Source organism: Thamnophis elegans, chromosome 5 (genome assembly GCF_009769535.1).
Source record: "Thamnophis elegans isolate rThaEle1 chromosome 5, rThaEle1.pri, whole genome shotgun sequence".
Taxonomy (NCBI): domain Eukaryota; kingdom Metazoa; phylum Chordata; class Lepidosauria; order Squamata; family Colubridae; genus Thamnophis; species Thamnophis elegans.
In genome coordinates this window covers 31,490,740-31,517,956 of record NC_045545.1, presented here as the reverse complement: position 1 = coordinate 31,517,956, position 27,217 = coordinate 31,490,740, and the positions used below count along the sequence as shown (strand labels likewise).

Genomic DNA, 27,217 nt, shown 5'->3' with positions numbered 1-27,217 from the left:
GATTCCTTATCTACCTTGGTGGGGTGTGTGTGTTACCAATGTTCAGAGGCAGGGGAAGTATGCAGGGAAAGCCTCTGTCAGAAATCGTCCACTGACTTTGAAGGAGGAACTTGGATATTTTTCCAGTGGGACTTGGAATGCTATTCTAAAAACCACTCCTTTGTTCTCTAGGTATCTTATCCTGGAAATAATATTTTAATTTCATTTGCACAGATTTCCTATAAAACATTTATTGTGTTTATATCTTTATGTATCTAAATTATATAAATACACACAGACACAAACACAGATACAGTAACTGAATAGAAATAAACTTCTTTGTATTTGATTTAGTGCACTGTACGATCGTAGCATCTTATACACCATGTTGAAAAAATAAAATTCCCATACAGCAGCACTCCCCTCGTTTTGTAAATAAAGATTTGCCTGCAAGCTTCCACATAATAAGAGTATTTTCCAAAAGACAAAGATGATACTGAGAGAAGAATGTCATAATTTTTAACCAAAGTTGTATTTACATTCAAAGAGTAAATAATTGTGTTACAATGCAATTAAAACATAAATAGTTACCTAACATTTCCTTTTCTGCTCCACAAAGTGAGAGAAGAGTTTTAATAAGTCTTAAATGTCCTGCTAATAACATATTGTCAGCCTCACTGGTTTCACATTCAGCTGCACGAGTAGGTTCAAAATTATCCAACCAAGTTATTTCATCCTCCAACATGACAGCTGGACTAATTTTTAATTGTTCCATTTCTGAAGCTATGAGATAAAAAACAAATGAAGCAAGGGGAGAAGGAAAATAGTAAGCACATCACTATAATCAAACAGTCCAAAGAGAAACATAATTGAAATCAACACTAATGCTAATTTAAGGCATATGACATAAAGCAAGCATTTACTTTAAAAATTAATGTAGTTCCACTCCTTAAAAATAACATGACCGAGATCTTTCAGATAGTATAACCTGCAAATACACATATAACTTCAAATGTGGTTCTGTTACCAGAATCAAATATGACAATTTACATTATTACAATAATTTCACATCTTAAAAATCATTTTAGAAATAGTTATTGAAAAAATATATTAATCATATAGTTTATATAACTAGCTGTATGTATGTATGTATGTATGTATGTATGTATGTATAATATCTTATGTATATCTCAGAATTATTCTGGTTACTTATTAAAGCTCTTAATATTAAAGATATTATTTCTATTAACAAGACAGAAGAATTTATTTAGCCTTAAAAGTGGGATTAGCAGATACTGCTATTCTTCTGCTTGTTCATGATAAATATAAACTGTGGATTTTGAACTAAATGATACAGAGTTTAAGACAAAGTTCACAGCGAAAAATTGTAAGAATAAAATAGTTTCAGTTGGCTTTTTCAGAATAAAAGGTTTTGGTTGTTGTATACCTAGAATTCTATTTTTTGGATAAAGAACATTTTCTTTTGCTATTTAAAGCAGTTTTAGTTCCTACTACTTACATGTAAGATCATCCAATAATTGGCATCTAAGATCAAAGTACTCTGTACATTGGGACAAGTGTCTAAAAAAGGAATTCAAGCAATTAATATTAAGATTCTTATAAGCATATGACATAATTTGCAAAAGACAAGAATCTATTTACAATAATATTAATATACTAAACCAGTGATGGCTAAACTTTTTGTCACCGTGTGCTGAAATGGGTACAGATAATATTCCCTAAATGGGAAACCAGTTTAAAGTCTGTCTTCTGTCTGTTTTCCATGGCAGTTATGTTTTTGCTGATATTGTTTTGACTTCAAGATTTAATATTTTATTTTGTATTTAAATTATTTTACCACACTAAATGGAAGCTATTTAGAAACCTGTGTTATGGCAATGAACAACAATGAACAATGAATAAAGGGAAGGATAAAATTCAGAATTATTAGCTTGATCTATTTTGTTTGTGCATATTATATCGTCACATAGTTAAGAATACATGGCAAAAGGCTATCATAAATTACTTTCTTCAACTGTCCATTTAAAAAGATCTTACATGAAGAAATAGGTATATTAGGGCCCAACAATTTCTATATGACGGCATTGTTTCCACAAGCGATAGAACACATTCAGTTCACTTCTAACACTTAGGTATCTTGCTAACTCTGGCCGAATTATTTTCATTTAAGTATACATTTTAGACAAACGCTTATGTTTAACTCTGTTTAACTCATATCTCCAGCTTACCTCTGGTTGATTCCTCTCATGATACTGGTAGGTGACCAAAGGGGCAGCTGGGCTGTAAGAATAACACTCAAGAGAAATTGGTTGGGTTTCTGAACCTCAGGATGAGCCAATGTATCTGTCTGACTAAGGGTATATAATTGATCACAGGCAACACGACGAATCTGGAAAAAAGAAAAGCAAATATCTGATCACAAACCTTTTGAAACAGAAGTGCTTTAGAATCTGCAAAACCAGCTTCACATTTTGGTCACTGCACATTAAACTAAGCTTTTTAACATAGATTCATCTGGAAAGCCTTTTATGGCTCTTTTCTTTTACTGTACTATTTTTTTTTATTATGCTACACCAAGCTCCTTTTTTTAGTTTCAAAATTCTGATTGACAGTTCTACCACCCAATCATTAAAATCTCCCTTGCTTACGGTCTGCAAACCAGAAATCAGTTGATATCTTTTTTTTAAAAAAAAACTATAGTACCATGGTAACAGTAAAATTAAATAGAACTAAAATTAAATACATTTCTAACTGGATAATTTTCTCTATGCTGACAAGTTACATTCTGCATGAAGCAAATATAATTTTGATTTTAAACTTGTATACATGCATTAATGACATTTAAAATAATGTAATGTATATGTCTCTTCGCCCAAGTACAGCTCTCTAATCCTAGGATATATATGCAGCATGTATCAATCATGTAAAAGCAGTTTATGTCAGTAACAAATATTTATCACTTGTCCCTTATACAGATCTGTCCATGTCAAAGATGTTTATGTTGCTAATGTTCTGGGAAAAAAATATTTGAAACAGAAATGCAAGTTACTCACCTCAGCACTTGGTGAACCAAGTAGTATGTCTATGATAAAATCAGCAACACAAGGGAGATTGTAGAAAGATCCTAAGATAAAAACATCCTATGTTTTCAAGGTGTTTTATAAAAATATGTTGTATAATTTTATAATATTAGCATTAATATGTCATTTCAGAAAATAGGGCCCTTAACTTACAACCATTTGTTTAGTGACCATTTGAAGTTATAAGGACACTGAAAAAAGTGACTTATGACTGTTTTTCACACACATGACTGCTGCAGCATCCCCTTGGTCACATGATCAAAATTTGGATACTTGCCAACTGGCATGTATTTATGACAGTTGCTGTGTCCCAATGTCATGTTTATCTTTTGCAATCTTCTGACAAGCAAAGTCAATGGAGAAGCCAGATTCACTTAACAATTGTGTTATACTAACTTAATAACTTCAGTGGTTCCCTAACAACTTGGCAAGAAAGTTGTAAAATGGGACAAAGCTCACTGGAAAACCATCTAGCTTAGCAACAGAAATTTGGGGCTCAATTGTGGTCGTAAGTTGAGGATTTATCTGTATGTAGCATTTATATCATATACGTTACGTACTGACCAACTCCCAAGACTCTGAAAAGGGTACATGTTCTTACAGCGAAATGTTACCATTAACAGAAATATGGAAAGGATGAACCCAAAATTTGGGAAAGTATGATTGAATCTTCACAATGTATTAGGGCCCGCTTTATGTAGCACAATTATTAATGGAAGTGATATTAAATATAAAAGTGTAATAGGTTCCCACAAGCTTACCTAGTTGTTGGCTACGAAGTTGTAGACATGTAACTAAGAGAGACAAAGCCTCTCCAGCAATCAGTGCATCTTTGGTGGATACCGAATGCTGCCTCACACAGATTCCAGCATGTAGAGAGGTTGGTTCCCCTTCACTTCCTGAACTGCAATTGCTTCCTGCAATAGATTGAAAAGAGAGATCATATAAAAGCATCTTCCTTTTCAGTCTTACCTTTCTCTCAGGTTTGGACTGAATCAGCTACTGGTAGAATCAAATGTCTTACGTGGAACAAACTCTCTGCTTTTTCAATTAAATTGAGCTAAGGCAGTACCTGAGCTGCTAAGCCGATTACGAATCCCAACAGGAAACAGGGTGTTGCTTTCTTTTATTGGCTGGCTGCTCCCCACCAGATCAAGGCGTCCTGCGGCCGCCGCCCATGAGAGTCGCATGAAACAAGCAACTGTTGATGTGAAGTCACTTGCATCCATGGTCTGTAAAGAAAAAGGAAATTCTTTCTTGCTTGAAATAAAAAGGCAAGGTGACGCTTCAAGTAATCACAAATCAGAAGACTGTTGTGATCAGTCTATTAACTTTCTACGCAAAAAAATATGTAACCTTTTATTTTAGTAGAGCTTTAGTATTACTTACTTGTATTGCGACTCGTGCGGCAGGAATGATCTCCTCTACTCTAATAGAGGACCTGTCTGAAACAGACAGTTGCCGATACGAAGACTTCTCTGGAGTTCCACAAATGGACATCTGCCTGGTAGTTTGCCGAGTCATGTTACGGAAAGGGCGTGATGAAAGTGTTTCCACTCCATATTTAGCTACATCTTCATCTAATAAACTTGGCATTGTTTGCCCAACAAGCAAAAACCTAAACATAAAAATGTGCCGTTTGAACTGTGAAGAGCATTGACAACATTAAGACCAAACTATTTAGTATATTACAAATTTCTCAGCAAATCAAGCACATACCTTGCTAGCTGCAAACAGATGGAATATACTCCCTGTCTGGTTTCATAGTCTACTTCTGAGGGGATGGAATCTCTCTGCATGACATTCACTACCAAACTAGAAAACAAAACCATTTGATTTCTTTAAATAATAAAATTAAATGTGTAGAAAACTAGTAATGAGACAGATTTTTCCCACAATAAAGTATCAAAACTGAACATTGCTTAACTGCACGAAAAATTACACTAATTCTTACAAACAGAAGTCTGCTAAATGATTTACGTGAGGGGTGTCAAACTCGATTTCATTGAGGGCCGCATCAGAGTTGGGTTTCATCTGAGGGGGGGGAGCATGGTCAGGGTGGACATGGCGAGCTCGATGTCACTCACGTCAGGGGAACCTGTGTTGGCCTGAGAGCTGTGCCAAGTGAAAATGGAGCTCAGGAGGGCTGCCCTCCTGAGCTCCATTTTCACTGGCAGAGGCACCAAGGGCTGGTCCTTCACGGGACTGACAGTCCCGTGGGTCACATCTAAGCACCCCATGGGCCGGATGTGGCTTGCGGGCCTTGAGTTGGACACTCCTGATTTATATGTTCACTATACTACTATGGCAGAATTAAGTTTATGTTACTGCCCCAAATGTTCTACTTCCAATGATGTAAAATTCTACTTTTTGGTATACACAAAGTAATACTCCTCCCTCCCTCTTCTTTCCCTGAACAATGGCTGATATACTGGTACTTCACTTGCTAAGCTGTGTATGAGATGCAGTAGTTAACATTCTTGGAACATCCCTGTCTAATGTCTGAAAGTTGAGTCATGGCAACTGGACTTTTCTTTTTGGTTTGAAATGTTTTGCTGTTTATCCAAGTAGCTTCTTCAGCCTACTTGGATAAGCAGTGAAATGTTTCAAACCAAGAAGAAAAGAAGTCCAGTTAGTTGCAGGACTCAATTTCCAGATAATTCTACTTGGATAATTGCGAATCTTCATCATCTTCCCTGTCTAATCCTTATAGTTTTAAAAGCCAGAATACTGGTCAACTGCCAAATAGGTTCAATGGTAGTATGGTTTCCTTAGTGACCTTGATACCTGTGAAAGTTTCAAATTTCAGCAAAACTATTTTTTGGAAAACAAGTTCCATTATCACACAATTCTTTAAATAACAACTTTATTTTCTTTCTTGTAATAGGATTTGTTTTCTGAAATCAGCCTCATAACAGTTATGCAAAGAGTTAAAACCAAATTAAAAACTGAGAGTCAGTTGTAGTTGGAGCCCTATAGACAGCTTATTTACAGAAGACCTTTAAGTGAAAGGAGATGACAAATACTTTCAGTAAAATTGACCACTACCATGTATGTAAATTTGAAGCTACTTAAAAAATAAGAATTGTATATGAATAAATGAATCAATAAGACAAAGTTACACATCTTCCTTAATATTTGGAACAGTTGTCCAAAAATTAAGTTACAACATTTAATTTAACTGACTAAACATTCAACCGTTTGACCTTAGATAACCCTTCAGCTGATTGAAATATTTAAAAACCAACCTCAAGCCTCCCGCTTTAAGGAAGTTTTCACAAAACGATTTGGCACAATTTCTTGCCATTTCATCATCTGCTGTAGGCATTAGCTTGGAACTCAATACCTAAAAATATTCATAATTTCAGAAACATGCAATTAAACCTATTTCACCAAATAGTTTGCATAATTTTCTACTTGGCAATAGGCAGCAATATCTACTGTTGAATACTATTCAGAATATTATGCAATTTAAAAAAAAAATTATCTGAATTCAAAGGGTCCTTTTGATTCACTTCCCACTCACCGGTTATAATGGTGGGTGGGAAGTGAATCAATACAAGTAATAATATAGCTTCTTGAATATTAACAAGCTTTTTAATATGTTAAGTTTAATTCAGTACCACTCATTTCAAGGAACAATTAAGAGGCACTTTGAAAACCTGACCTGCCTCCGTATCTATCCAGACTCCCAACTGTAAAATACAAGTTGTGGGGGTAAAATGGTTCTTGGCTTCATTGATGGAGAATCCATGCCCCCTCAATATATCTAACATGAGGTGAAAGTCGTCCACCGCCCTGTCCCTGGAACTTGATTGTACCAATATGTCATCTAGATAAAGTTGTACCCTGACAGGGATGGAGTGTAGATGGGCTGCTAAGACCACCAATAGTTTGGTGAAAACCCAGGGCGTGGAAGAAAAGCCAAAGGGTAATGCCCTGTACTGATAATGTGACATATAACAGAAACGCAAGAACTGACAATATTCTCTCTGGATGGGCACATGCAGGTATGCCTCCGTGAGGTCAACCGAGGTTAAAAAATATCTTTCGCGAATACCTTCCAGAATGATGGTTAAGGAATGCATTTTAAAACGTCTGTACTTGACAAACTTCTTTAATCATTTCAAATCAAAGATGGCCCTCCACCCTCCAGAGGCCTTAGGTATCACAAACAGAACAGAATAGAAACCACAGCTGGCTTGGTCAGCCGGTACCTCTTGTATAGCCCTAATCTCAAGCAAATGCTGTATAGTGGACTGCATAAGGGACCTCCTCTGGGGGTTGTTAGAAACAGGGCAACGAAGAAAGAACTTTGGGGGTGTGGAAACAAACTCCAAGGCCAGACCGAACCTGATCATGGCCCTAACCCAGGCATCAGTAGTTATAGCCTCCCACTGGTCAGCGAAAAACGTAACGTGCCTCCAATGGGGAACTGTTCCTGAGGGGTATTAAGTTCTGTGTAGTATCGGTTACCGCCTCCCCAAAAGGGACGCTTAGATTTGTTACCCCTCTGCTGCCGATACTGTTGTTGCCTAGACCGCTGAAAGAACCCTCCCTGTGGGCAATAACCCAAAGGAGAGTACTCTGGCTGTCAGGTGGGATCCCCATACTCCTGGGCACGAAAGGGCTGTTTTCTAGGGTAAGGAGCCAGGCGTGTGAACCCCTTCGTGAGATTGGAGGGGAGGATTTTGCAGTTATCCTTACCCTCAATCAATAGGGGGGGTGAGTGAATCCCCCAAAAGGGTGCCCCCTGTATATGGCTCAAATGGAAGGCGCTATTTATGTTTGACATCTGTTTGCCACTGTTGCAGCCACAAAAGTCTGTGTGAGGCTACCGAAGAGGCCATTGCCCTGGAGGCGAACCGAGTAGTGCTCAATGTGGCGTCCGCGGTGAATTATACAGCAGCTACAATCTTGTTCAAGTCCTGATTGGCTCTTGAATCCCTGACCGGGATCCGCCCCTGTAGCAGTTGTAGCCAGCTAAGGCTCAAGCGGGAGAAAAAGGAAGCCCCTGTCGAGGCCCGCACTGCCCAGGTGGCTGCCTGGTGGCCCTGCTGGATGACCTGGTCGGCCCATCTCTCCTCTGGCTTGAGTATGTCCTCTTGCGCCCCAGGCATTCTGGTGTTGGTGTACAGGGCTACGACTGGCGGATCAATTGTTGGCCATAACAGTGCCTTGTTGAGGTCATCTGCAACGTTATAGAAACATCTATTGTTGGTTGACGGAGCTGGGACGGACATAGGAGTGGACCACTGACATTGAATGGTATCGACAAATAACTGCGGGGCTGGAATGGTGTCCGTCTCCAATTTGTGTTCAGTAAACCAAACGCTGGTTGACTGGGACTGTGCTGGGGAATCCTTTACTGCTTGAGTCCCAAGCTCAGAAGCCGCCTTGGCCTTACATAACAAGAGGGTGAACAAGTTAGATGGAAAAAGACCCATGTAGGAGGGTTTATCAGTGACTGGCCCCTCCTCCTCTGATAGGTCGGCATCCCTAATTTCGCCTTCTTCTGAGGCGAGGGAGGGGCTATGGTCATGTTCTGGTAGCTGAGAAAGAGCTGCAGGTGCCGACGCCCCCCTCGCTTGAGATATGACCTGAGGGGCCTCAACCTGCGGCCCTGAGGCTCTCTCCTTTAGTTCAGCTGCAATCCCTTGTTTTATAGCTTCCGCTATAAAGTCCTGGTAACTAGGGGGCATGGCTGCAGGGGCATACAAGGCTGGCAATGGAGTCAGGTGTTCTGCTGGGCGAAGGCTAGCTGCAGTCGGGGTGAAGGTGGCCTCCATGCTCCTACCCTGGAAATGAGGCCCAGTGGGCCCCCAAAGTCCCGATGTGTTAATTGGTAACATCGGGCTAAATGGACCTTGATTTAAATCAAGCTGCAGCGGTGGCAGTGGGCTAGTTTGCGGTGCCCGTGCCTCCTTCTCAGATTGGTTGGGAGGAGGCACTCGAATGCCTGGTACTGGAATAAGCCTTGGATGCCTTCTTAGTCTTTGAGCTCTTACTGCTTGAAGACGAGCTCTTGTGGGAGGCCTTAGTCTGAGATGAGGCTGCCCCGGCAAGGGAAAGAGAAGCCTCCGCCGTAGTAAGGAGACCAGGTCCAGGTTCAGTGACCTCCCTGCCAGTGCCCGAGGCAGGCTCAGGCACATTGTCATCGGCCATACTGTCACACAGTCAAAAGATGGCAGAAAATGGCAGTTCTTCGTGGGCACTCTGAGCTCCGCCCCGTTCAAAATGTTGTTCATGCCCTTTTTCGCGCAGCCGAGGCCTCAGAAATGGTGCCGAGTCTCCCAGAGAAGTGCTCGGCTGCCTTTGTAATTTTCGGCCTGACCGGGTGCTCGCGATCGTCCTGGGCTCTCCCTATCGGCACGCTGTTCCTTCAAGGCGAGAGCGACCTTGCACACACTATCGGAGCCGCTCTGGCAATTGGCGCGCTGCCCAGCCGCTGCGCGGCGTTCTGGGTTCTCCCCCTGTCTCCGCAGCTGTTAGTTTTAAAAGCAACGACATGCCACCCGCTTTTCTCCCAGGCGTGCCATTTAAACTAGGCAGGGAGCCAACGCTCATTGTGCTGCTCAGGGGGGAGGTGCGTTGGCAGCAGCCCTGTGGCCTCAAGTGTCCAGAGCCCCAGCGCTTGGAGTCAGGATACTCACATTTGCTGCAAAGAATCAAGAGTTTTGAATCTATGAAATTTTTGACTAATTAAGGTAGAGATAAGGTGGATAACACGACTGTCCCAGAGTGGACTGAGTCTGAAACTGAGTGGTACCACTCATGAAGGCGGGTTATATAGTGGTTAATTAATTAGTAATCAGACTCAGTCCAATCAGAGCATGGACAGTGTCAACCCATGCATGGATGCTATCTCCACCCTTATTGAGAACTGTACAGATAGGCAAAACATGTGTTATAACTCTGACTTTGACCTATCTCTAGCCACAGTTTCATTCTTACCTCAAGATTATAAAGTACTCTAAAGGTAGACATTCCTGGAGCAAAAGACCTGAAAAGACTTTCAAGTATGGAAGCCGCAGTAGGTTGGTGTTGGTGCTTTGCAGATAGAGAAGGAGATTTTGAAGACTGAGCATTTGTTTCAGAAAGCAGTGTTTTCTAAGAGAAAAAGAAGCACAGAAAAAATGAAGGGTATTCTTACATAGTTTGTGAAATTAATATAAATAACTCTGTGTATAAAACAATCTTACATAGAGCACTTATAAGCCCTAACAAAGTTTCAAAAACACTCATTACATTTTAAGCAAAATATATTGCGTTTTCAGAGCCTCCAAACTAATTATTTATAAATAGACTATCCTGTAATCTGCTTCCCCCCACCCCCCAAAAGTAAGCTTTGCTTAAGTTTCCTGAAATTAAACTGTATATGGAATATATTTAAGATTCAGTGCCTGTTGGCTGCTGCCTTATGGAGGCAGTTCATCCAGAAGTATTAAGATTATATTAAATGAGCATGTAACTTAAACAGACATACATTAAAGATAATAAATTCTGTATTTTTAGGGGAGTCCTGCCAGCTAATGCACAGCTATGCCAACACTGCACTATTTTCCAGTCCCAGTGGCAGTAAACACATTAGACACACTGTATGAATCTCTAGAAATGAAATATTCATATTGAGCAAGTAGGGAATAGCCACTTTACAAAATCGATATTCCATTTTATCCAAACTATCAGAAACCATTTTAATGTAGCCAGTGACAATTTACATTTTATCCCATAAGAACTAAGAGGTTGCATGGCTTCATTTCAGCTAATCATTACAGTCAATTAATATCATTATGAAAAGTTAAAAAGCAAATAAAACTTGATTATTATTAGTTTTTATCATTCTGGTCGGCAATTGGTACCTTTCGTCCAAGTGAATCTAATTGATCAAGAGCTTCCTGAATAGCTGGATCAGTAGGAATCAATAAAAGAAGCCTCCGAACTCTCAAAGTAATCCTGAAGAATTAAAAAAAAAATACATGATGCACTTAGGTTTCTGCTGGAGGACAGTCTGTGTGTATTTGCACATGCTTTTAAAGAGTCTGGCTCTTTAAACTCTGCAGCCACAATATTTCCATACTACATTAACAATGCTTAACTTACCTCGGCTCTTCCAGGTTAGCAAGCTGGTAAAGCATATCAAATACATTGTATACAAGGGCCATTACTACACCAGGAAGGGATTTTTCCTGAGGATTAAAGAATATATTATGAGTTCTTTCATCTCTTTTAAACAATCTTATTTGTAAGCACAGCAGCATAAATTTAAAACCTGGCCTAAAGACACAAGTTTTCCTTCCTTTTCTAACGTAAGACTTTTTACACCAACTTCCAGTTATCTCCTCAAGGTAAACACTTAATATGAATCTGCAAAGAAATCATGACAACTATCACTGTTTGTGTGTGTGTGTGTGTGTGTGTAAAAATAACAGAATTAGCAGAACATTACATTTCTGAGTTCTGAATTATCCGAGTTCTAGGATGAAATATTTCTCTTTGAACTATTTTAGGGACAACTCCTACTTTAGCATTTTCCCTTGTTATTTACAGTTGGCATTATTTCAAACAATTTGGATGCGCTCGTTTCTGAAATTCTAGTAAGACTTTGTTTAAGTCTTAAACAGGTTTCCCACTTTAAGTTCATCTCACTTTCAGAACATCAGCTCTCACCACCTTTCTAGATAATTTTTAAGCTTCATGAGCAACTTGGGATTTTCCAGGAAACAAATGACTAAGATGCCCAAATGTATTACGAAAGGATTATTGTAATCATTTAATCAATATATTTTGTATCTGGATAAATGAAACAATATTAGAGAGCAAATCATGGGTGAGCAGAATTCATTTTAGAAAACCAATTTAATAAACATAGGGTATCTGCAAAAGAAACCCCCCAATGCTAGAAAAGGAGAGATGGAAGATGCAATCTCTTCACTTACAACATAACTCTATCCCAAAGGTGCTTTAAAAAAGGAAACTGGATTTCCTTGACTTTTCCTGAAGACGCTTCACTTCTTCATGGATTCCCCACCAGTTAGTTAGAACTGAAGAAGCTCATTGGATGAGAAGTGTGAAGTCTTCAAGAAAAATCAAGAAAATACAGTTACCTTTTTCAAAGCATATTTAGACAGTCATGACTTGGGTGACTGATAACATCTACATACATACACCTAACTCTGACGGACAGTACCATGACAACTTAATTTAAAATATGAAATCCACATTTCAGTCTTTCGTGCTTTACCTGTTCCATTGCGTATGATGAACTGAAGACATTGCTACTGCTACTGGATGAATCGGCAGAACTTGCTGATGGAGTTCCACTTCCCAATGTTTTTACAGTAAGTGATTGTTCATCAGAGAAGCCTAGCTGATGAAGCAGCTTCTGATCTTTATTCACTGTTAACTGAAATAATTTAAAAAAAATCCTTAGATTTAGCAGACATTACAACTTGAAATATACTTACAAGCAATTAACATACCAAACTATCATTGGCAAAGATCTGAATATTGTCCACAGGGGCATTCAATAATTTTGCTATTTTCCATCTGACACTTCCGATGGTTTCATTGCTATGAGCCTGTAAAAAAAAGATAATTTTGTCATTCATACTCTCAATTGACAACCATATGTCATCACCATATGAAAAGTGTAAGTGCATATTAATATGCTCCATGCTGTCTCTCAAGTTCTCATGTTTTTCAGCATATTACATATTATCCCTTGTATCAATTTCTTTTTTTTTAACTAGGAGATTCTGCAATCCTCCAAATATTACCACAATATAAAATTACATACCTCTACTGTAAATGTATCTTTGGTAGACTCATATGTGACATTGAGAGTTAAAGGATGTCCGTGAAAGGAGGCACCATGAGGTAAAATAGTACGAGGAACAGAGTAAAGATCCTATAGAGGGAAGGAAATATATAAAATATATTAGTGGTGGAATCCTCCGTTTAACAACCGGTTCGGTGATTGTGCGATTTGGTGTGTGTGTGTGTGTGTGTGTGTGTGTATACACACACACACCACTGTATATTATTCAAATCACTTCAGCAGCATGCAGGATCCACAATCAACTGGCCTCACTTACGATAACATGCAGTTACAAAGGAAACACCCTACCAATCTAGAACATACCAACAAATCAATTCTCTAGAACCAGGCTCTCCATTATAATTGCATTAATATTGACACGATAGGCAGCAATACTCAACTGCCTCAAAAATAAACCAGGCTGAACTATCCACACAGTGAGCTCAGTGCGCAGATCGAAATATACCAATTCCCAGGGGAGATCCTATTAAATTACTAGCTACAAAGGCAAAACAACAGAATATGCTGGGTTGTTATTCACAACTACACAAACAGTCCAATAATAATCAGCAACCCATACTGGATGTTACATTTTCATAGGTTTTGGTGGCAAGCCCATATTCGCATACCCAATCTGAAGAAGATTCTTACAAGCACCAGGACAAAAAACATGGGAACCATACCTTGAAGCAAGCCCAACTGACTACCCCACATCTACACAGATGTTTCCCTTTCATACAAAGCTTTACACACAAAGTTAGAATTGCTTTCACATGTCTTCTTCTATGTGCCATCATCTGCCAGCAATGCTCTCTGGATTCTACATACAACAAAAATAGGCCAGACCTTGCACAAAATAATTAATGGACATCAGCTTGTCATCCAGACTCAAAATAAACTCAACTTGACAGCAATTTTTAAAACTTCCAAGACATTCCACCATAGAGCTCAAAGTGGAGTTTGGAACAAAGAACCTTTGTTAGAACAACTGAGTTGAAAACATAGGAACATACATATATACATTAAGAGGTTTTAAGGTATTTTAGAACAACATACACAATAGGTTCTTAATACATTCCCATTACTGATAGGTACTTGTATTCTTCTTCCCAAGAAATGTCTATCAGCATAACCACCCTGTCTCCCCCTCCCTTCTTTTCACCATCCCAACATATTTAAACACCGCATTAGTCAATTCATTCAATGTATTTGATGAAGTCAGCTTCAGCTCATGAAAATTTATCTCTTAAATAAAATGGTCTACAATATGACACTCTTACAACTATGACAAAGGACAATTGAAAGCTATTCTTGATAATTCCAGGAGTCTTTCTTGACAGGGATTTTCTGTCCACAGAAAACTTACTTTATTTATAGAATCTGCAGCTATTAAAACCATTTTCTAATCACACTTGTCCTTGCCGTCCCCCCACTCCCACTCCCGGCATATTCTCATTGCAAGATTTCTTAAAGTTGGACTAAGGTATACTTATTTGAATTAAGCTGCAGAATGAATCCAGTTATAGAAACAGACATTAAATAATGGATTCCCAGATACAAATTAAGCATTTAGTAAATCAAATATTTGTGCAAAAGTATGTTTCTTTTACCTCTATAGTGATAACATAGCGTTCTGCCAGAAGTAGCAGTCTCTCAATTATTACAAGTTTTGTTGACCTAGAGCAACAGAGATTTAGATAAGCAGAGTTTTAGATAACTTTAAACAATATTTGAACTGATTTTGAATTGGGTAATCATTATCAAAAATGTATATTTGGATGACCTTTGAATAAATAGCAGAGATTTGAATGAGCTTCTGCAGAACATTTTCATTTTCAGAGAAGTGGCATTAACTTGGAGATGTTTTCTGGTATATGATATAAGTACATGTCTTACCATGAAATAGTATTAAGTACATACATGTATATATGCAGGTGTGTTCAGGCCCAAGGTAGCAATTAAATAAGAAGCTGATTATTACTATTTCTAAAAAAACAGTAGTGTAACTATATTTAAAAAAAGAGAAGGGCTACAATTGAGTAGAAAAGCCCTCCATGCAGATGTTTGAACATTAGGAAGAAACTTCAAGCCAAAAGCCGTTAAAGTATATTTATGCTATTGTTAAAAGTTATTTTATTCACAGAATCTATTTGCCAGAGATGCAAATAGCAATAGTTTAAATAGATCTTTTGAGTTTATGTGATGGAAAAATTAATCGTTATTCCTTCCTTAACATTATTGCGGTCATTAAGCAGCACACAATGCTATTAGTCACAGTTCTGCATGCAAATAGTTATCATTCTGGCGTTTCACTACCTGACTGCAAAAGAAAACACAGAGACAAATGATTACATTATTTGTAATTGTTATATTTCTGTAACAAAGAACAGTGTCCATTTTCTCTGCCCCAATGTTCTTAAACTTTGATTATGTATATAACTGTCCCCTCCAAGGGCACCTCATCCCTCAACTAACTCTAGAAACATGACTGGAATCTGTGCCTTCTATGGATTGCTAGAATTCTTTAGAAAACAAAACCCACCATTCACGTAAGGCAGCAGCCCCCAACCTTTTGGGCACCAAGGACCAGTTCCATGGAGAAGGTTTTTCCCCCTGACCAAAGGGGACACGGTTTCACATGCTGCCTGCATCCCTCAAATTTCCTTTTTTGTGCAGACTAGCTGCTGACATGCCAGCATCGGTCCATGGATCAGAGGATGGGGACCTCTGACATAAGGTGAGCAACTCCAAAAATAGCACAAATTGTAACAGCTTTGTTTGGTCCCTAGTTCAGGAAAACTTAAGAGTATTTCATTCCAAGTTTGGCACAGAACTCCAAAATACATCGTTTTATTGATTTTACATGAAATTGCCATTTTGAGCTTCAAGCATCTTTTGTACACCCACAAGTCATTTCTAAATCTTTTGTATGCAAGTCCTGAGAATTGAAAAGGAACATGGATAACATGTTCATACAACATGGTATTGTGGAAGTGTAAGCTTACCTGTATGGAGATTGTACTGATGTTGCCACAGTTGGCATTGCAGTTGCTGTCAGCATTTTGGTAGCTCTGGTAACAGCATGGGTCAGCGTTGGACCACCAAGAGCTGAACTGGCTGCCTACAATGGAAAACATTATTGCAGAACTAAAGTCAAGGCTAGTTAGATGATGGCAACCACTGAGGCCACATTGGTAAAATAAGAAGGTGATATAAGTAGATACTTAAACTTAGATGTCAATGAAGCAGTTTTGTCTGGAACCCACTTTTACAACTCATCGATTTATTGATATTCAAGAATTTTATGGAGCATTTGATTATGACTTTAGAATTGTACAAGAACAAAATAAAACAGGAAATAAAGAAGAGATATTTATTTTAGAAAGTGAACCCTTACTTCTAATCTTGAATAACAATCAGCAATGAATTTCTTATGGAGTGACACAGAATCCTGAAAATAATAAAGATCAGTTAAATATATATAGAGAACACAGCATTATTTAAAACATGAACTGTTAAATGTAAACATGGGTAAGATTGAGAAAAAGAAAAATAATTGCTTAATAAACTTGTATTTTTAAATTTTGTGTAATTCAGACCATCCTAACCTAATAATTTGCTAGCATAACAATGAGCAACAATTTTCAGACTTTTTTATTTCTTTGTATCCCACTTCTAGGATGTGACAACTAATAGTTTATTGTATTCATTGTGTTACGGATCATATCAGATTGCTACCGTATATACTCGAGTATAGGCCGACCCGAATATAAGCCGAGGCACCTAATTTTACCACAAAAACCTGGAAAAGTTATTGACTCGAGTATAAGCCTAGGGTGGGAAATGCAGCAGCTACCGGTAAATTTCAAAAATAAAAATAGATACCAATAATGTTTTTGAATATTTATTTCAAAGAAAAACAGTAAACTAGCGGTGTATTCAATGAAATACTTCACTCACCTCATGATGCTGATGTCCCGCTGTGATGATGATGTCCCGTCCCACCTCCTATGACACACGGCACAGTGATTCCTATCATTGGATCACTGTTCCAGAGGAGGTGGGACATCGCTATGTGGCTGCTTGCCATAACAAGGAGGAGGTGGGACATCGTTGCAGAGCGGCAGGAGGGGGAGGAAGGGGAATCGTAAGACAGCCCTGCATTACATTAGAACGTGAGGAGGGGGGATGGTGCGGTGCGCGCTGCGCGGCAAACTGACACAGAGGGAGGGAAAACTCACGGGCGCCGGGCCATTCACAAGCGTCACCCAGCGGCATGGCCCCGCCCCTTTTTCTCCTCCATTTCGGGCAAATTTTTCACTGACTCGAGTATAAGCCGAGGCGGCTTTTTTCAGCCCAAAAAGTGGGCTGAAAAACTCGGCTTATACTCGAGTATATACAGTAAATGCCTGTTAATATATATTTTGTTTATAGTTTACTTGAAATCTTGGTTCAAATTTTCTATTTTGTTATTATTTATTAAATTTATTGGCCGCCCAATCCCGGAGGACTTCAAAAATGGCATCCAAAGTAAATTTACAGGTGAAATTTGAAAAATTAGAATATCGTGCAAAAGTTCATTTATTTCAGTAATGCAACTTAAAAGGTGAAACTAATATATGAAATAGACTCATTACATGCAAAGCAAGGTAGTTCAAGCTGTGATGTGTCATAATTGTGATGATTATGGCTTACAGCTCATGAAAACCCCAAATCCACAATCTCAGAAAATTAGAATATTACATGCAGTCAATAAAATAAGGATTGTACATAGAACAATATCGGACCTCTGAAAAGTATAAGCATGCATACGTACATGTACAAATCAGTACTTGGTTTGGGCCCCCTTTTCAGCAATTACAGTCTCAATGCTGTGTTGCATGGAAGCTATCAGCCTCTGGCACTGTTGAGGTGTTATGGAAGACCAGGATGCTTCAATAGCGGCCTTCAGCTCTTCTGCATTGTTCGGTCTCATGTCTCTCATCTTTCTCTCGGCAATGCCCCATAGATTCTCTATGGGGTTCAGTTCAGGTGAGTTTGCTGGCCTATCAAGCACAGTAATCCCACGGTCATTGAACCAGGTTTTGGTGCTTTTGGCAGTGTGGGCAGCTACTAAGTCCTGCTGGAAAATGAAGTCAGCATCCCCATAAAGCTCATCTGCGGAAGGAAGCATGAAGTGCTCCAAAATCTCCTGGTAGACGGCTGCGTTGACCCTGGACTTAATGAAGCACAGTGGACCAACACCAGCAGATGACATGGCTCCCCAATTCAACACAGACTGTGGAAACTTCACACTGGACTTCAAGCATCTTGCAGTATGTGCCATTCCAGTCTCCAAGGTGGGGCGTGGAAGGAGTCACTGTGTGTGGTTATTGTTACAGCCCAATTGCCTGGAGACTGAGGAAATCTGAGGTCACACCCCCTGTTCCTCCTGGAGACTCCCCGGCCTAACAGGAGCTATTCAGTGATTTTCCAGTGAATAGTATTAGTTAGGATATTTTTGTAGACTTTTCCTTTTGCAGCATCCACAGGATTTTCCTACAGCCTTATTCTACTTTAAAAATTTTTTTCCATCTCTCCTACCTCGAATTTCGCGCTCTCTCCTGCCTGCCTAGGCGCAATCCGCGCTCATGTAGATTTGCAGGCCCCGCAGCACCGGCTCCGGGTGAAGGGTGTGTGTGTGTAAGAAGCCAAGCCTGGCAGCAGCTGTCCTCCGGAGGTGAAGAGGAAGCCATCGGAGCTACGAAGACTCCTCAGCTCCCCGCGCAGAGAGGGATTTAGCTACCACCATCAGTACCTTGTCATCCCTGGGGTTCTCGATTAATTTTGAGAAGAGCCACCTAACTCCCTCCACCAGGCTCCAACATCTGGGTACCATTATAGATTCAGTGGAGGGTAGGGTCTTCCTATCCCAGGAGTGCGGGGACAGCATCGTGGAATTGGTCCAGGAGATTCGCAGGCTCTGATCTGTTCCCGTAGCACTTCTCTCCAGGCTCCTCGGGAAGCTCATCTCCTGCATTGGTATCGTCCCCTGGGCTCGCCTCCACACCAGAGACCTGCAGTGGTTCCTACTTCCCCACCAGAGGAACAGAACATCCGATGCCAGCTTCAAGGTCCTAGTGACCCCGCAGGTACTGCTCTCCCTTCGCTGGTGGAGGCCTTCCTCTCTGGCGAAGGGGTCTCTGTTCAGGGAACCGGACAGGCTGGTCCTCACCACGGATGCAAGTCTGTTCGGCTGGGGAGCCCACCTACAGTCCCAGCAGGCCCAGGGCCAGTGAACACTGATGGACCTGCGGAAGAACATCAACTGGCTGGAGCTAAGGGCAATCCACCTAGCCCTGCGCCGGTTCAAGCAGACGGTCACCGGGAAGCACGTCCTGGTTCTCACGGACAACCTGGCGGCAAAGGCTCACATCAACAAGCAAGGGGGCACTCACATCGTGGCTCTTCGCGACGAGGCAAAGCGCCTGGGGTGCTGGGCGGGGCGGAACTGGCTCAGCAGGGAGACGGTGGACCACGGGGAGTGGCAACTTCATCCCAACACCTTTGCCCAGATCAGCCAGAAGTTCGGTCATCCGATGGTGGACCTCTTCGCCACTTCATCAAACGCACAGGTTCTGAAGTTCATATCCTGGTTTCCCACATGGGGGGTGGTGGACATCGACTCAGTACGTTGCAGGTGGCTGGCAGGCCTCCTATACGCCTTCCCTCCACTCCCTCTCATAGCAGGGGTCGTGAGGAAGCTAGTGGCAGAGAGGGCAGAGATCATTCTGGTAGCCCCTCACTGGCCACGGCGACCCTGGTTCGCGGATCTGGTGGAGTTGTCAATCCTTCCCCCTTTGCGTCTCCCACAGGAGAGGGTAGAGCTGCGCCAGGGAGTCTGATCCACCCAGACCCGGAGTGGCTGAATCTAACCGCCTGGCGCTTGAGCGGGAGCAATTGAGGGTGTCCCAGATCTCTTCTAGAGTCATCAGCACCCTGGAGGCTTCCAGAAGGAGATCCACTATCCGACATGGGCTGCCTTCGCCGTCTGGTGCCAACCCAGGCAGGTAGAGCCGTCATCAGCCTCCGTCCCTTAGGTCATGGACTTCCTCCAGGACGGCTTGTATAAAGGTTTGGCTCACAACACCCTATGCAGACAGGTCATCCTCCGAGGAGAGGGCTCACAGTCCCTCTCCCAGGTTCCAGTCATCAAGAGATTCCTTAGGACAGTGGCCAACCTCCGGCCTCCGGTGGTCCACTGGTTTCCCACCTGGGATCTTCCCACGGTTCTCCAGGGTCTCCTGGAACCACCCTTCGAACCCCTTAGGGAAGTTACCCTTCAATTTCTCACCCTCAAGGTTGTCTTCCTTGTGGCCATCACCTCGGCCAGGAGGGTTTCCGAGCTTAACGCTCTTTCTTCTAGGGCCGACCTCTGTACTTTCCACAATAACAGAGTCGTCCTCAGACTTGACCCAGCTTTCATGCCCAAGGTCAATTCCCCCTTCCACAGGGGACAAGAGATCATTCTCCCAGACTTCTGCCCTCACCCTTCCTCCGAGAGAAAGAAGTCCTGGCATCGCCTAGACGTAAGAAGGGCCCTGCGCATTTACCTAAAGGGCACAGCCCCCTTCAGACGGTCGGAGGCACTCTTTGTCTCCTACCACACGTCTGCCAAAGGCGCCAAGGTCTCACCTACCACCATCAGCAGGTTGATTAGGCTGGCCATCTCCAAGGCCTACGAGGCCCGAGGGCTGCCCATGCCACAGGGCATTACTGCACACTCCACCAGGAGTGCAGCCACCTCAGCGGCCTGGTCCACCCAGGCCCCCATCGAGGACATCTGCAGAGCTGCAGCCTGGTCCTCTCCTTCATCATTCATCAAACATTACCAGCTAGATACCTATGCCTCGGCTGAGGCATCCTTCTGGAGGCGGGTTCTTCAGGGTGTCCTGGACACTTGGGAAACTCAGGTCCAATAATCCCTCCCATGGACATCTAGCTTGGGTATGTCCCACACAGTGACTCCTCCCACGCCCCACCTTGGAGACTGTCAGTTGGTCCCACCTGAACTGCATGTCTCAAGGGTGGGCGTGGAAGCAGTCACTTCCCGCCCGTCAGGTGCCAGCGCCAGGCCTGAGTGGCATTCACAGACCATTCACGTTTCAGGAAGAGAAGCTGCCGTTAGTTTTGTTTTCTTCCCTTCCAGGTCCTTCTTCCGAACCATCGGTTAATCTGGGGAGTCTCCAGGAGGAACAGGGGATGTGACCTCAGATTTCCTCAGTCTCCAGGCAATTGGGCCGTAACAATACCCACACACAGTGACTGCTCCCACGCCCACCCTTGAGACATGCAGTTCAGGTAGGACCAACTGACATTCTTCCTCAATACTCTGGGTCCTTGGTTTTCAAATGAGATGCAAAAGTTGCTCTCATTAGAAAAGAGGACTTTGGACCACTGAGCAACAGACCAGGTCTGTTTTTCTTTAGCCCAGGTAAGACGCTTCTGACGTTGTTTGTTGTTCAGGAGCGGCTTGACAAGAGGAATATGACATTTGAAGCCCATGTCCAGGATCCGTCTGTGTGTGGTGGCTCTTGATGCACAGACTCCAGCCTCAGGCCACTCCTTATGAAAGTCCCCAACACTTTTGAATGGCCTTTTCCTGACAATCCTCTCTAGGCTGTGGTCATCCCTGCTGCTTGTGCACCTTTTTCTTCCACACTTTTCCCTTCCACATAACTTTCTATTAATGTGCTTTGATACAACACTTTGGGAACATCCAACCTCTTTTGCAATTACCTTTTGAGGCTTTCCCTCCTTATGGAGGGTGCCAATGATGGTTTTCTGCACAACTGTCAGGTTAGCAGTCTTTCCCATGTTTGTGATTCCTACTGAACAAGACTGAGAGACCATTTAAAGGCTCAGGAACCCTATGCAGGTGTTATGGCTTAATTAGCTGATTAGAGTGGGACACTTTGAGCCTAGAATATTGCACCTTTTCACAATATTTTAATTTTCTGAGATTGTGGATTTGGGGTTTTCATGAGCTGTAAGCCATAATCATCACAATTATGACAAATCACAGCTTGAACTATCTTGCTTTGCATGTAATGAGTCTATCTCTTATATTAGTTTCACCTTTTAAGTTGCATTACTGAAATAAATGAACCTTTGCACGATATTCTAATTTTTTGAGTTTCACCTGTATAAGAATTTTAAAAAAAATGTAAATTTAATGGTTAGCCTTTGTATTTTGGGGCATATTTACCCAACACAACAATATAAAAAAAGCACATATTTCTCTGTTTATTCCTGCTAACTCTTTCTATGAATTCAGCAAACATGCTATGAATGACTCCATCAACAATAAGTTTAGCATATTTTCCGAGCAATGATTTTGGTGAAATACTAAAGAAGACAAAACCATGTGGAGTTTGTCAGCTCACAGGAAGAGCTAGTGAAAATGATCAAAGCAGCATGGATCAGCAAACACTTGCTCCCAAGCCAAACTCTCAGAAATTTACCAATGATGTATCTGACAAATGTATACCTAATCAATGCCTTCTTTCTCCAAACAACAAACTTTGCAAGAGGAAACCTTTTATAAGGTTAAGAAGCTCAAATAAACACTTGAATTAATAGAGTGTTAATTAAGAACTCTTTTCTTTTGCAACTTTACTTTTATTGGGACAATCAAGGAAGACCAAATCTCCTTTAAATTTATTTCAAAACATTAGAGCAGTGGTGGGCAATGTGTTGCCCACTTATACTCTGAACACCTTTTCATAGTATAAGAAATCCCCTGATTACATGATCGAACCTGGCAATACCACTTAGACGCCGTCCCTGATACTTTATAGCCCTCTCTCAATATGTTTGCAATGTGAGCCTATTGCCCCCAACAACCTGGGTCCTCATTTCACCAACCTCAAAAAAATGGGAGGTTGAGTCAACCTTGAGCCCGTCACAATCAGACTCCAGACTGTGGGTAGAGATAGCCTACAATTATGCATTCTAACCACTGCTGCCATCCTGAGGCTAGAAACAGAAATAAGCTAGAGAATACAGCCTTAGCTTTTCGCCTCCTATCTCTTATCTCACAAAATAAACAGTAAAGAAAACAGAAAAAAGATAAACCCTGGCCTCATATGTGTACCATGAATCGCGACGGCACAGTGCTTGGAGTGCAGTACTGCAGGCTACTTCTGCTGCCTGCAATTTGGCAGTTCAAATTTCACCAGGGTCAAGCCCTCCACCCTTCCAAGGTGAGTAAAATGAGGATCCACATTGTAGGGGCAAGATGCTGACTCTATAAACTGCTTAGAGAGGGCTGTAAAGCGGTATATAAGTCTATGTTCTATTGCTCTCATACAGCTTTACCCATTGTACATGAAATAAATTCAGAAATTACCTTTTTCAATCGTGGATTTAAATTAATGTAACTGTAGTTTATTATTAACTGGATAGCTTCATTAGCTATTTCTTCATCTGGTGACTCCATTGCAATTTTCCAAATAAAGTCCATTCCTATTAATTCCAGTTTTTCTACTTGCTGCAGAAACAAAAGTCAGTACTTGGAGCAGATAATATGTTACAGATAACATCGAAATAATCAAATTTACAAGACTTTTAAACATAGTTACTGACACCTTAAATATGCTGTGGGTTCATGGGTCACACTGAACAAATTAAAATTAACAAACTCAATCTCATAAATGAGCAACATTAATATACTGCAACCTATGTTTGTTCGACCAATCTCTTTTTCTTTTAATTTCTTTCTTAGCTATTCTTCCCTTATAGTTCCAAAGACCAAATTAAAGGCTTTGGAAGGAGATAAAAACCTAACTAGAAAACCAAAGAAACCACAAACCCACCATGCATTCCTGTAATATATCATGCAAAACCAGAGCTATCTTTATAAGCCAATTTACAACAATGGCTTAGCACACAGTTTTATGAACGTAAATGGTATAAACTGCAATTTATTCTTTGATACTTATATTGAGTTTATTCCAAGAGAAAACCAGACTACATTATAGTTTAATATGATATATTAACATAGCAAAGCTATTTTTATTATTTAAAATAGTTTCTGAGTATAAGTCAATTGCATTCTGGCAACATACACAAATTGAATACCAAGTTGAATAACAGAATTGATAAAATTCAAGTGACTTGACATAAAACTAAACTAGTAATGGATTAAAGGTTTAGATCTGCCCTATTGTTTAGTTTTAGATTTAAATTTAAGGCAAATCTAAACTCCTAATCCTAAAAGAACCCGCATCTAACCATCATTTTTTCCCCATTTATACTATTTTCCCTGTGAAATGTGAATGGTATACAGTATATGATTATAGAAAGGTGCTTACCAATTGAGTTCCTTGTCGTTTTAATCGATGATCACAAAGATTCACATTTTCAAAAAAGGTCTTAAACAAACCAAAACCTGTTTTTAAAAATGAACGGTGTAAAGGAATCCCACTATTTTTATTTAAGTACACAGCACAAATATTGGTTATATGAAACAGCTGCTTTCAGGCAAACTGACAATTGGTCAATATTATTTAGATTTAATCCCCCCCTCCATGCTCCCCTAAAAAATCATTCACTAGATTGAATTCAGAGAACTACAAAGATAAAAAGGACTAGGAAAAGGAGATCAATTTCCCACCTCTTCTCCTGAAACACCTCTTTTTTAGACTTGGGAGGCCCTGGTCAATGAGGAGAGTTACAAGGCCTGGAAATGAAATGTAAGTCCACTAGAGTATGTATCTCTGTCTGGCCAATTTGGATATCTCCTTTTCTCAGTCTCCAGGGCTGCATATGACATTATCCATGCCCGGATTTCAAAATTATTATTTAGAGAGCGATTGGCACATAGAGGAGTAACGGGAAAGTACTTCCTACCTACTTGACTCCCTAAGGATTTCTCTGAACCTAACATGATTTACAGTATAAGAAAATTCACTAGTTTTATCCCAAAGTGTCTGACAGACATTCAGGATTATTCTGAAATCCCAAAAGGCAAAAATACATACATACCATTCATAGTGATTTCATAGGACTCCAATTTAAGAATTTTTTCTTTAAAAAGCTGCTGCTGCACATCACCTTCAAGGTCATGCTGACCTTTTGTAAACCATTCAAAGCACATCTGTGAAAAAACCACATAATTTCATAACTTTCCTTACTTTAATAGGGAAATACGTTGTTGCTTATTTCATTTAGTCAGTAAATGTCTATTATTCAAAGTAGGTTTTGTGTATGCATAAAGATCCAGTAAGGTTTATTTATTGATATTTATTCTGCTTAGCTTTATGTTTATGTTACATTTTCTTTAAAAAAAAAACACTGTTTCTATTTTCGTAACTTGAATCAGTTCAGCAGAGTAGCTACATTGTTGAGCTTACAAATGAATAAAAATTCAATGCCGTAATATAAGTAATCAAGAGTACAGGGACTATTCTGAACAGCCTTGCATTTTTATATGAATTGCTTTGCCTACCATTTGCAGGATCTCACCTCTCGATCTAGCTCACAAACATCTTGGCCCGTTACAAGGCATTCCCAGATTTCCCGAGCCCGATTCCATCCTAAATAAAGGGTGGCTTCTTGAAGAAAAAATGCCAAAAATTTGAGGTGTGCTTCTAAGTACTAGAAAGAGAAAAATAATATACTTGAGTTGCATTGAATATTTTTAAAAAAGACTCTTTTACATTATTTATGTGCATATATTTTTCTTTTTTAAGGATCTCAGTTGGATTTAAGTCTTTTCTCAATGATTTTTGGTTTAATAAACCATTGTTTGCTTACCTCCCGATAGGTGTACCGGCCATCCACCAATGTTGCTCCTGACAGGCCTCCAACACCTGCTACCGAGGCAGCCAATCTGTGGCAAGCTATTAAGCTTCCTGTTACCAGTTTCACTATCTCAAAGTTTTTCTTCAAGTCTTGAATAATGCTCTTGACAAAAATATTAAAAAAAAACTTCTGTTAAATAAGGTATTATAGTATATATACAATAAAGTTTTAAATAAGTGGAAGTTTCCTGTATGCATTTCTGACCACAAATGCTATAGAGGCATAAGATTATACAGTTTTTATCCCCTTCATTTTCCTGGAATAAACTATCAAGTATTTTGAATATATGTTGAACATTTTCATTTTTCTTAACTGTGAGCAAAATAATTCCCTTCATTTCTAAAATAAACATAATTTAGTCATTAAATTTCAGTATTAATGTAAAGTGAATCTTGCTTAATGTAATACTTCAATTTATTGTGACACTAGCACAAATTATTCATAAAAACATAGTCACAAGTTATGTATTTATTTACAACATAATTAGTAAAGCAATCTTTGTTCTTATCATACTGTTTCACTGCTAGATGAACTTTTCTTGGTTATTTTTTTAATGTTTAATCTGGCTTTAAACTGGATGTTATTTGATATTTTCATAAACACAAGCCCATAGATGATTTAATTTTTTCTTTAATCTTTTAGATTTTTAGCTTTTAATTGCTTGCTTTGTCATTGCTAAGTAGGTTGTATAATGTCTCTCCAGAAAGATAATATGTACATTCAAATATTACATACAAATTATTTCTATTCCTGATTTCATTGTCAAGGTCCAACTAGCCTTTATCAAAGTGATAATATGTAACTTGATAAACATATATAGTAACTGTTTAAGGTTTGTCATTTTTATTTCTCCACCTCCACTACATTTCTGTGCATGTGTGCATGAAAAATATACAGTACTCACCTTATCTTGCTTTTGGTAGGTTTGTTTAATAAATGAGCGTGTGATCTCATGAAGTTGGCGTAAAGCTGGTACCACCCACACAAACTGTGGATTATTGTGCTGGGATGACTAATAAAATATATAAACAAGTTAGATACTTAAAATTTATGGATACATAGCATAACTCTGTTTCCTATTTTAGGCTACTTTTGCGATTTATACTTACTTTTCCTAAATTTAAAATATATATATTTTTCAATTTATCTTTTAGAAATCTGTGTATAACATTGATGAGATAGCCATAGATACTGAAACTGAGTTATGGGCCTGGATGAAACTGAAGTGGATTCAGAATAAATGTATGTTAAAGTATCTTTAACATACTTTGCCCTAGTTTGAAACCCCCTGCAAAGTTCTGATCCTGGTCTGCTGTTCTGGTATACTACAGATAGCAATCCAGTTATTGTACCAAAAATAAAAAAGATTGCACACAGTGGTAGGACGACAGAAGAGAAGAACGGAATTTAGGGATCAATTGAGGTTATTCAAGTTATTTTTATAATCAGATTATAAGTAGTCCTTGAATTA

The 27,217-nt window shown here is 39.9% G+C and overlaps 1 protein-coding gene across 3 annotated transcripts in view; it reads right to left on the bottom strand.

Annotated features, from left to right (window-relative positions):
* USP24 (ubiquitin specific peptidase 24) overlaps positions 1-27,217 on the bottom strand; it is a 90,839-nt gene that overhangs the window by 23,722 nt on the left and 39,900 nt on the right. For all 3 annotated transcript variants that reach the window (XM_032217938.1, XM_032217936.1, XM_032217937.1), the window contains exons 16-39: positions 26,651-26,758; positions 25,699-25,848; positions 25,408-25,539; positions 24,928-25,039; positions 24,255-24,331; positions 23,291-23,431; positions 16,298-16,351; positions 15,906-16,021; positions 14,511-14,577; positions 12,880-12,990; positions 12,563-12,661; positions 12,325-12,486; positions 11,184-11,269; positions 10,943-11,036; positions 10,035-10,190; positions 6,329-6,426; positions 4,800-4,895; positions 4,470-4,698; positions 4,153-4,312; positions 3,842-3,997; positions 3,054-3,124; positions 2,229-2,389; positions 1,499-1,560; positions 571-762 (exon numbers count right to left, since the gene is read on the bottom strand). In XM_032217938.1, coding sequence (XP_032073829.1) covers positions 571-762; positions 1,499-1,560; positions 2,229-2,389; positions 3,054-3,124; positions 3,842-3,997; positions 4,153-4,312; positions 4,470-4,698; positions 4,800-4,895; positions 6,329-6,426; positions 10,035-10,190; positions 10,943-11,036; positions 11,184-11,269; positions 12,325-12,486; positions 12,563-12,661; positions 12,880-12,990; positions 14,511-14,577; positions 15,906-16,021; positions 16,298-16,351; positions 23,291-23,431; positions 24,255-24,331; positions 24,928-25,039; positions 25,408-25,539; positions 25,699-25,848; positions 26,651-26,758 — 2,890 coding nt within the window. The remainder of the gene's footprint in view (positions 1-570; positions 763-1,498; positions 1,561-2,228; positions 2,390-3,053; positions 3,125-3,841; positions 3,998-4,152; positions 4,313-4,469; positions 4,699-4,799; positions 4,896-6,328; positions 6,427-10,034; positions 10,191-10,942; positions 11,037-11,183; positions 11,270-12,324; positions 12,487-12,562; positions 12,662-12,879; positions 12,991-14,510; positions 14,578-15,905; positions 16,022-16,297; positions 16,352-23,290; positions 23,432-24,254; positions 24,332-24,927; positions 25,040-25,407; positions 25,540-25,698; positions 25,849-26,650; positions 26,759-27,217) is intronic.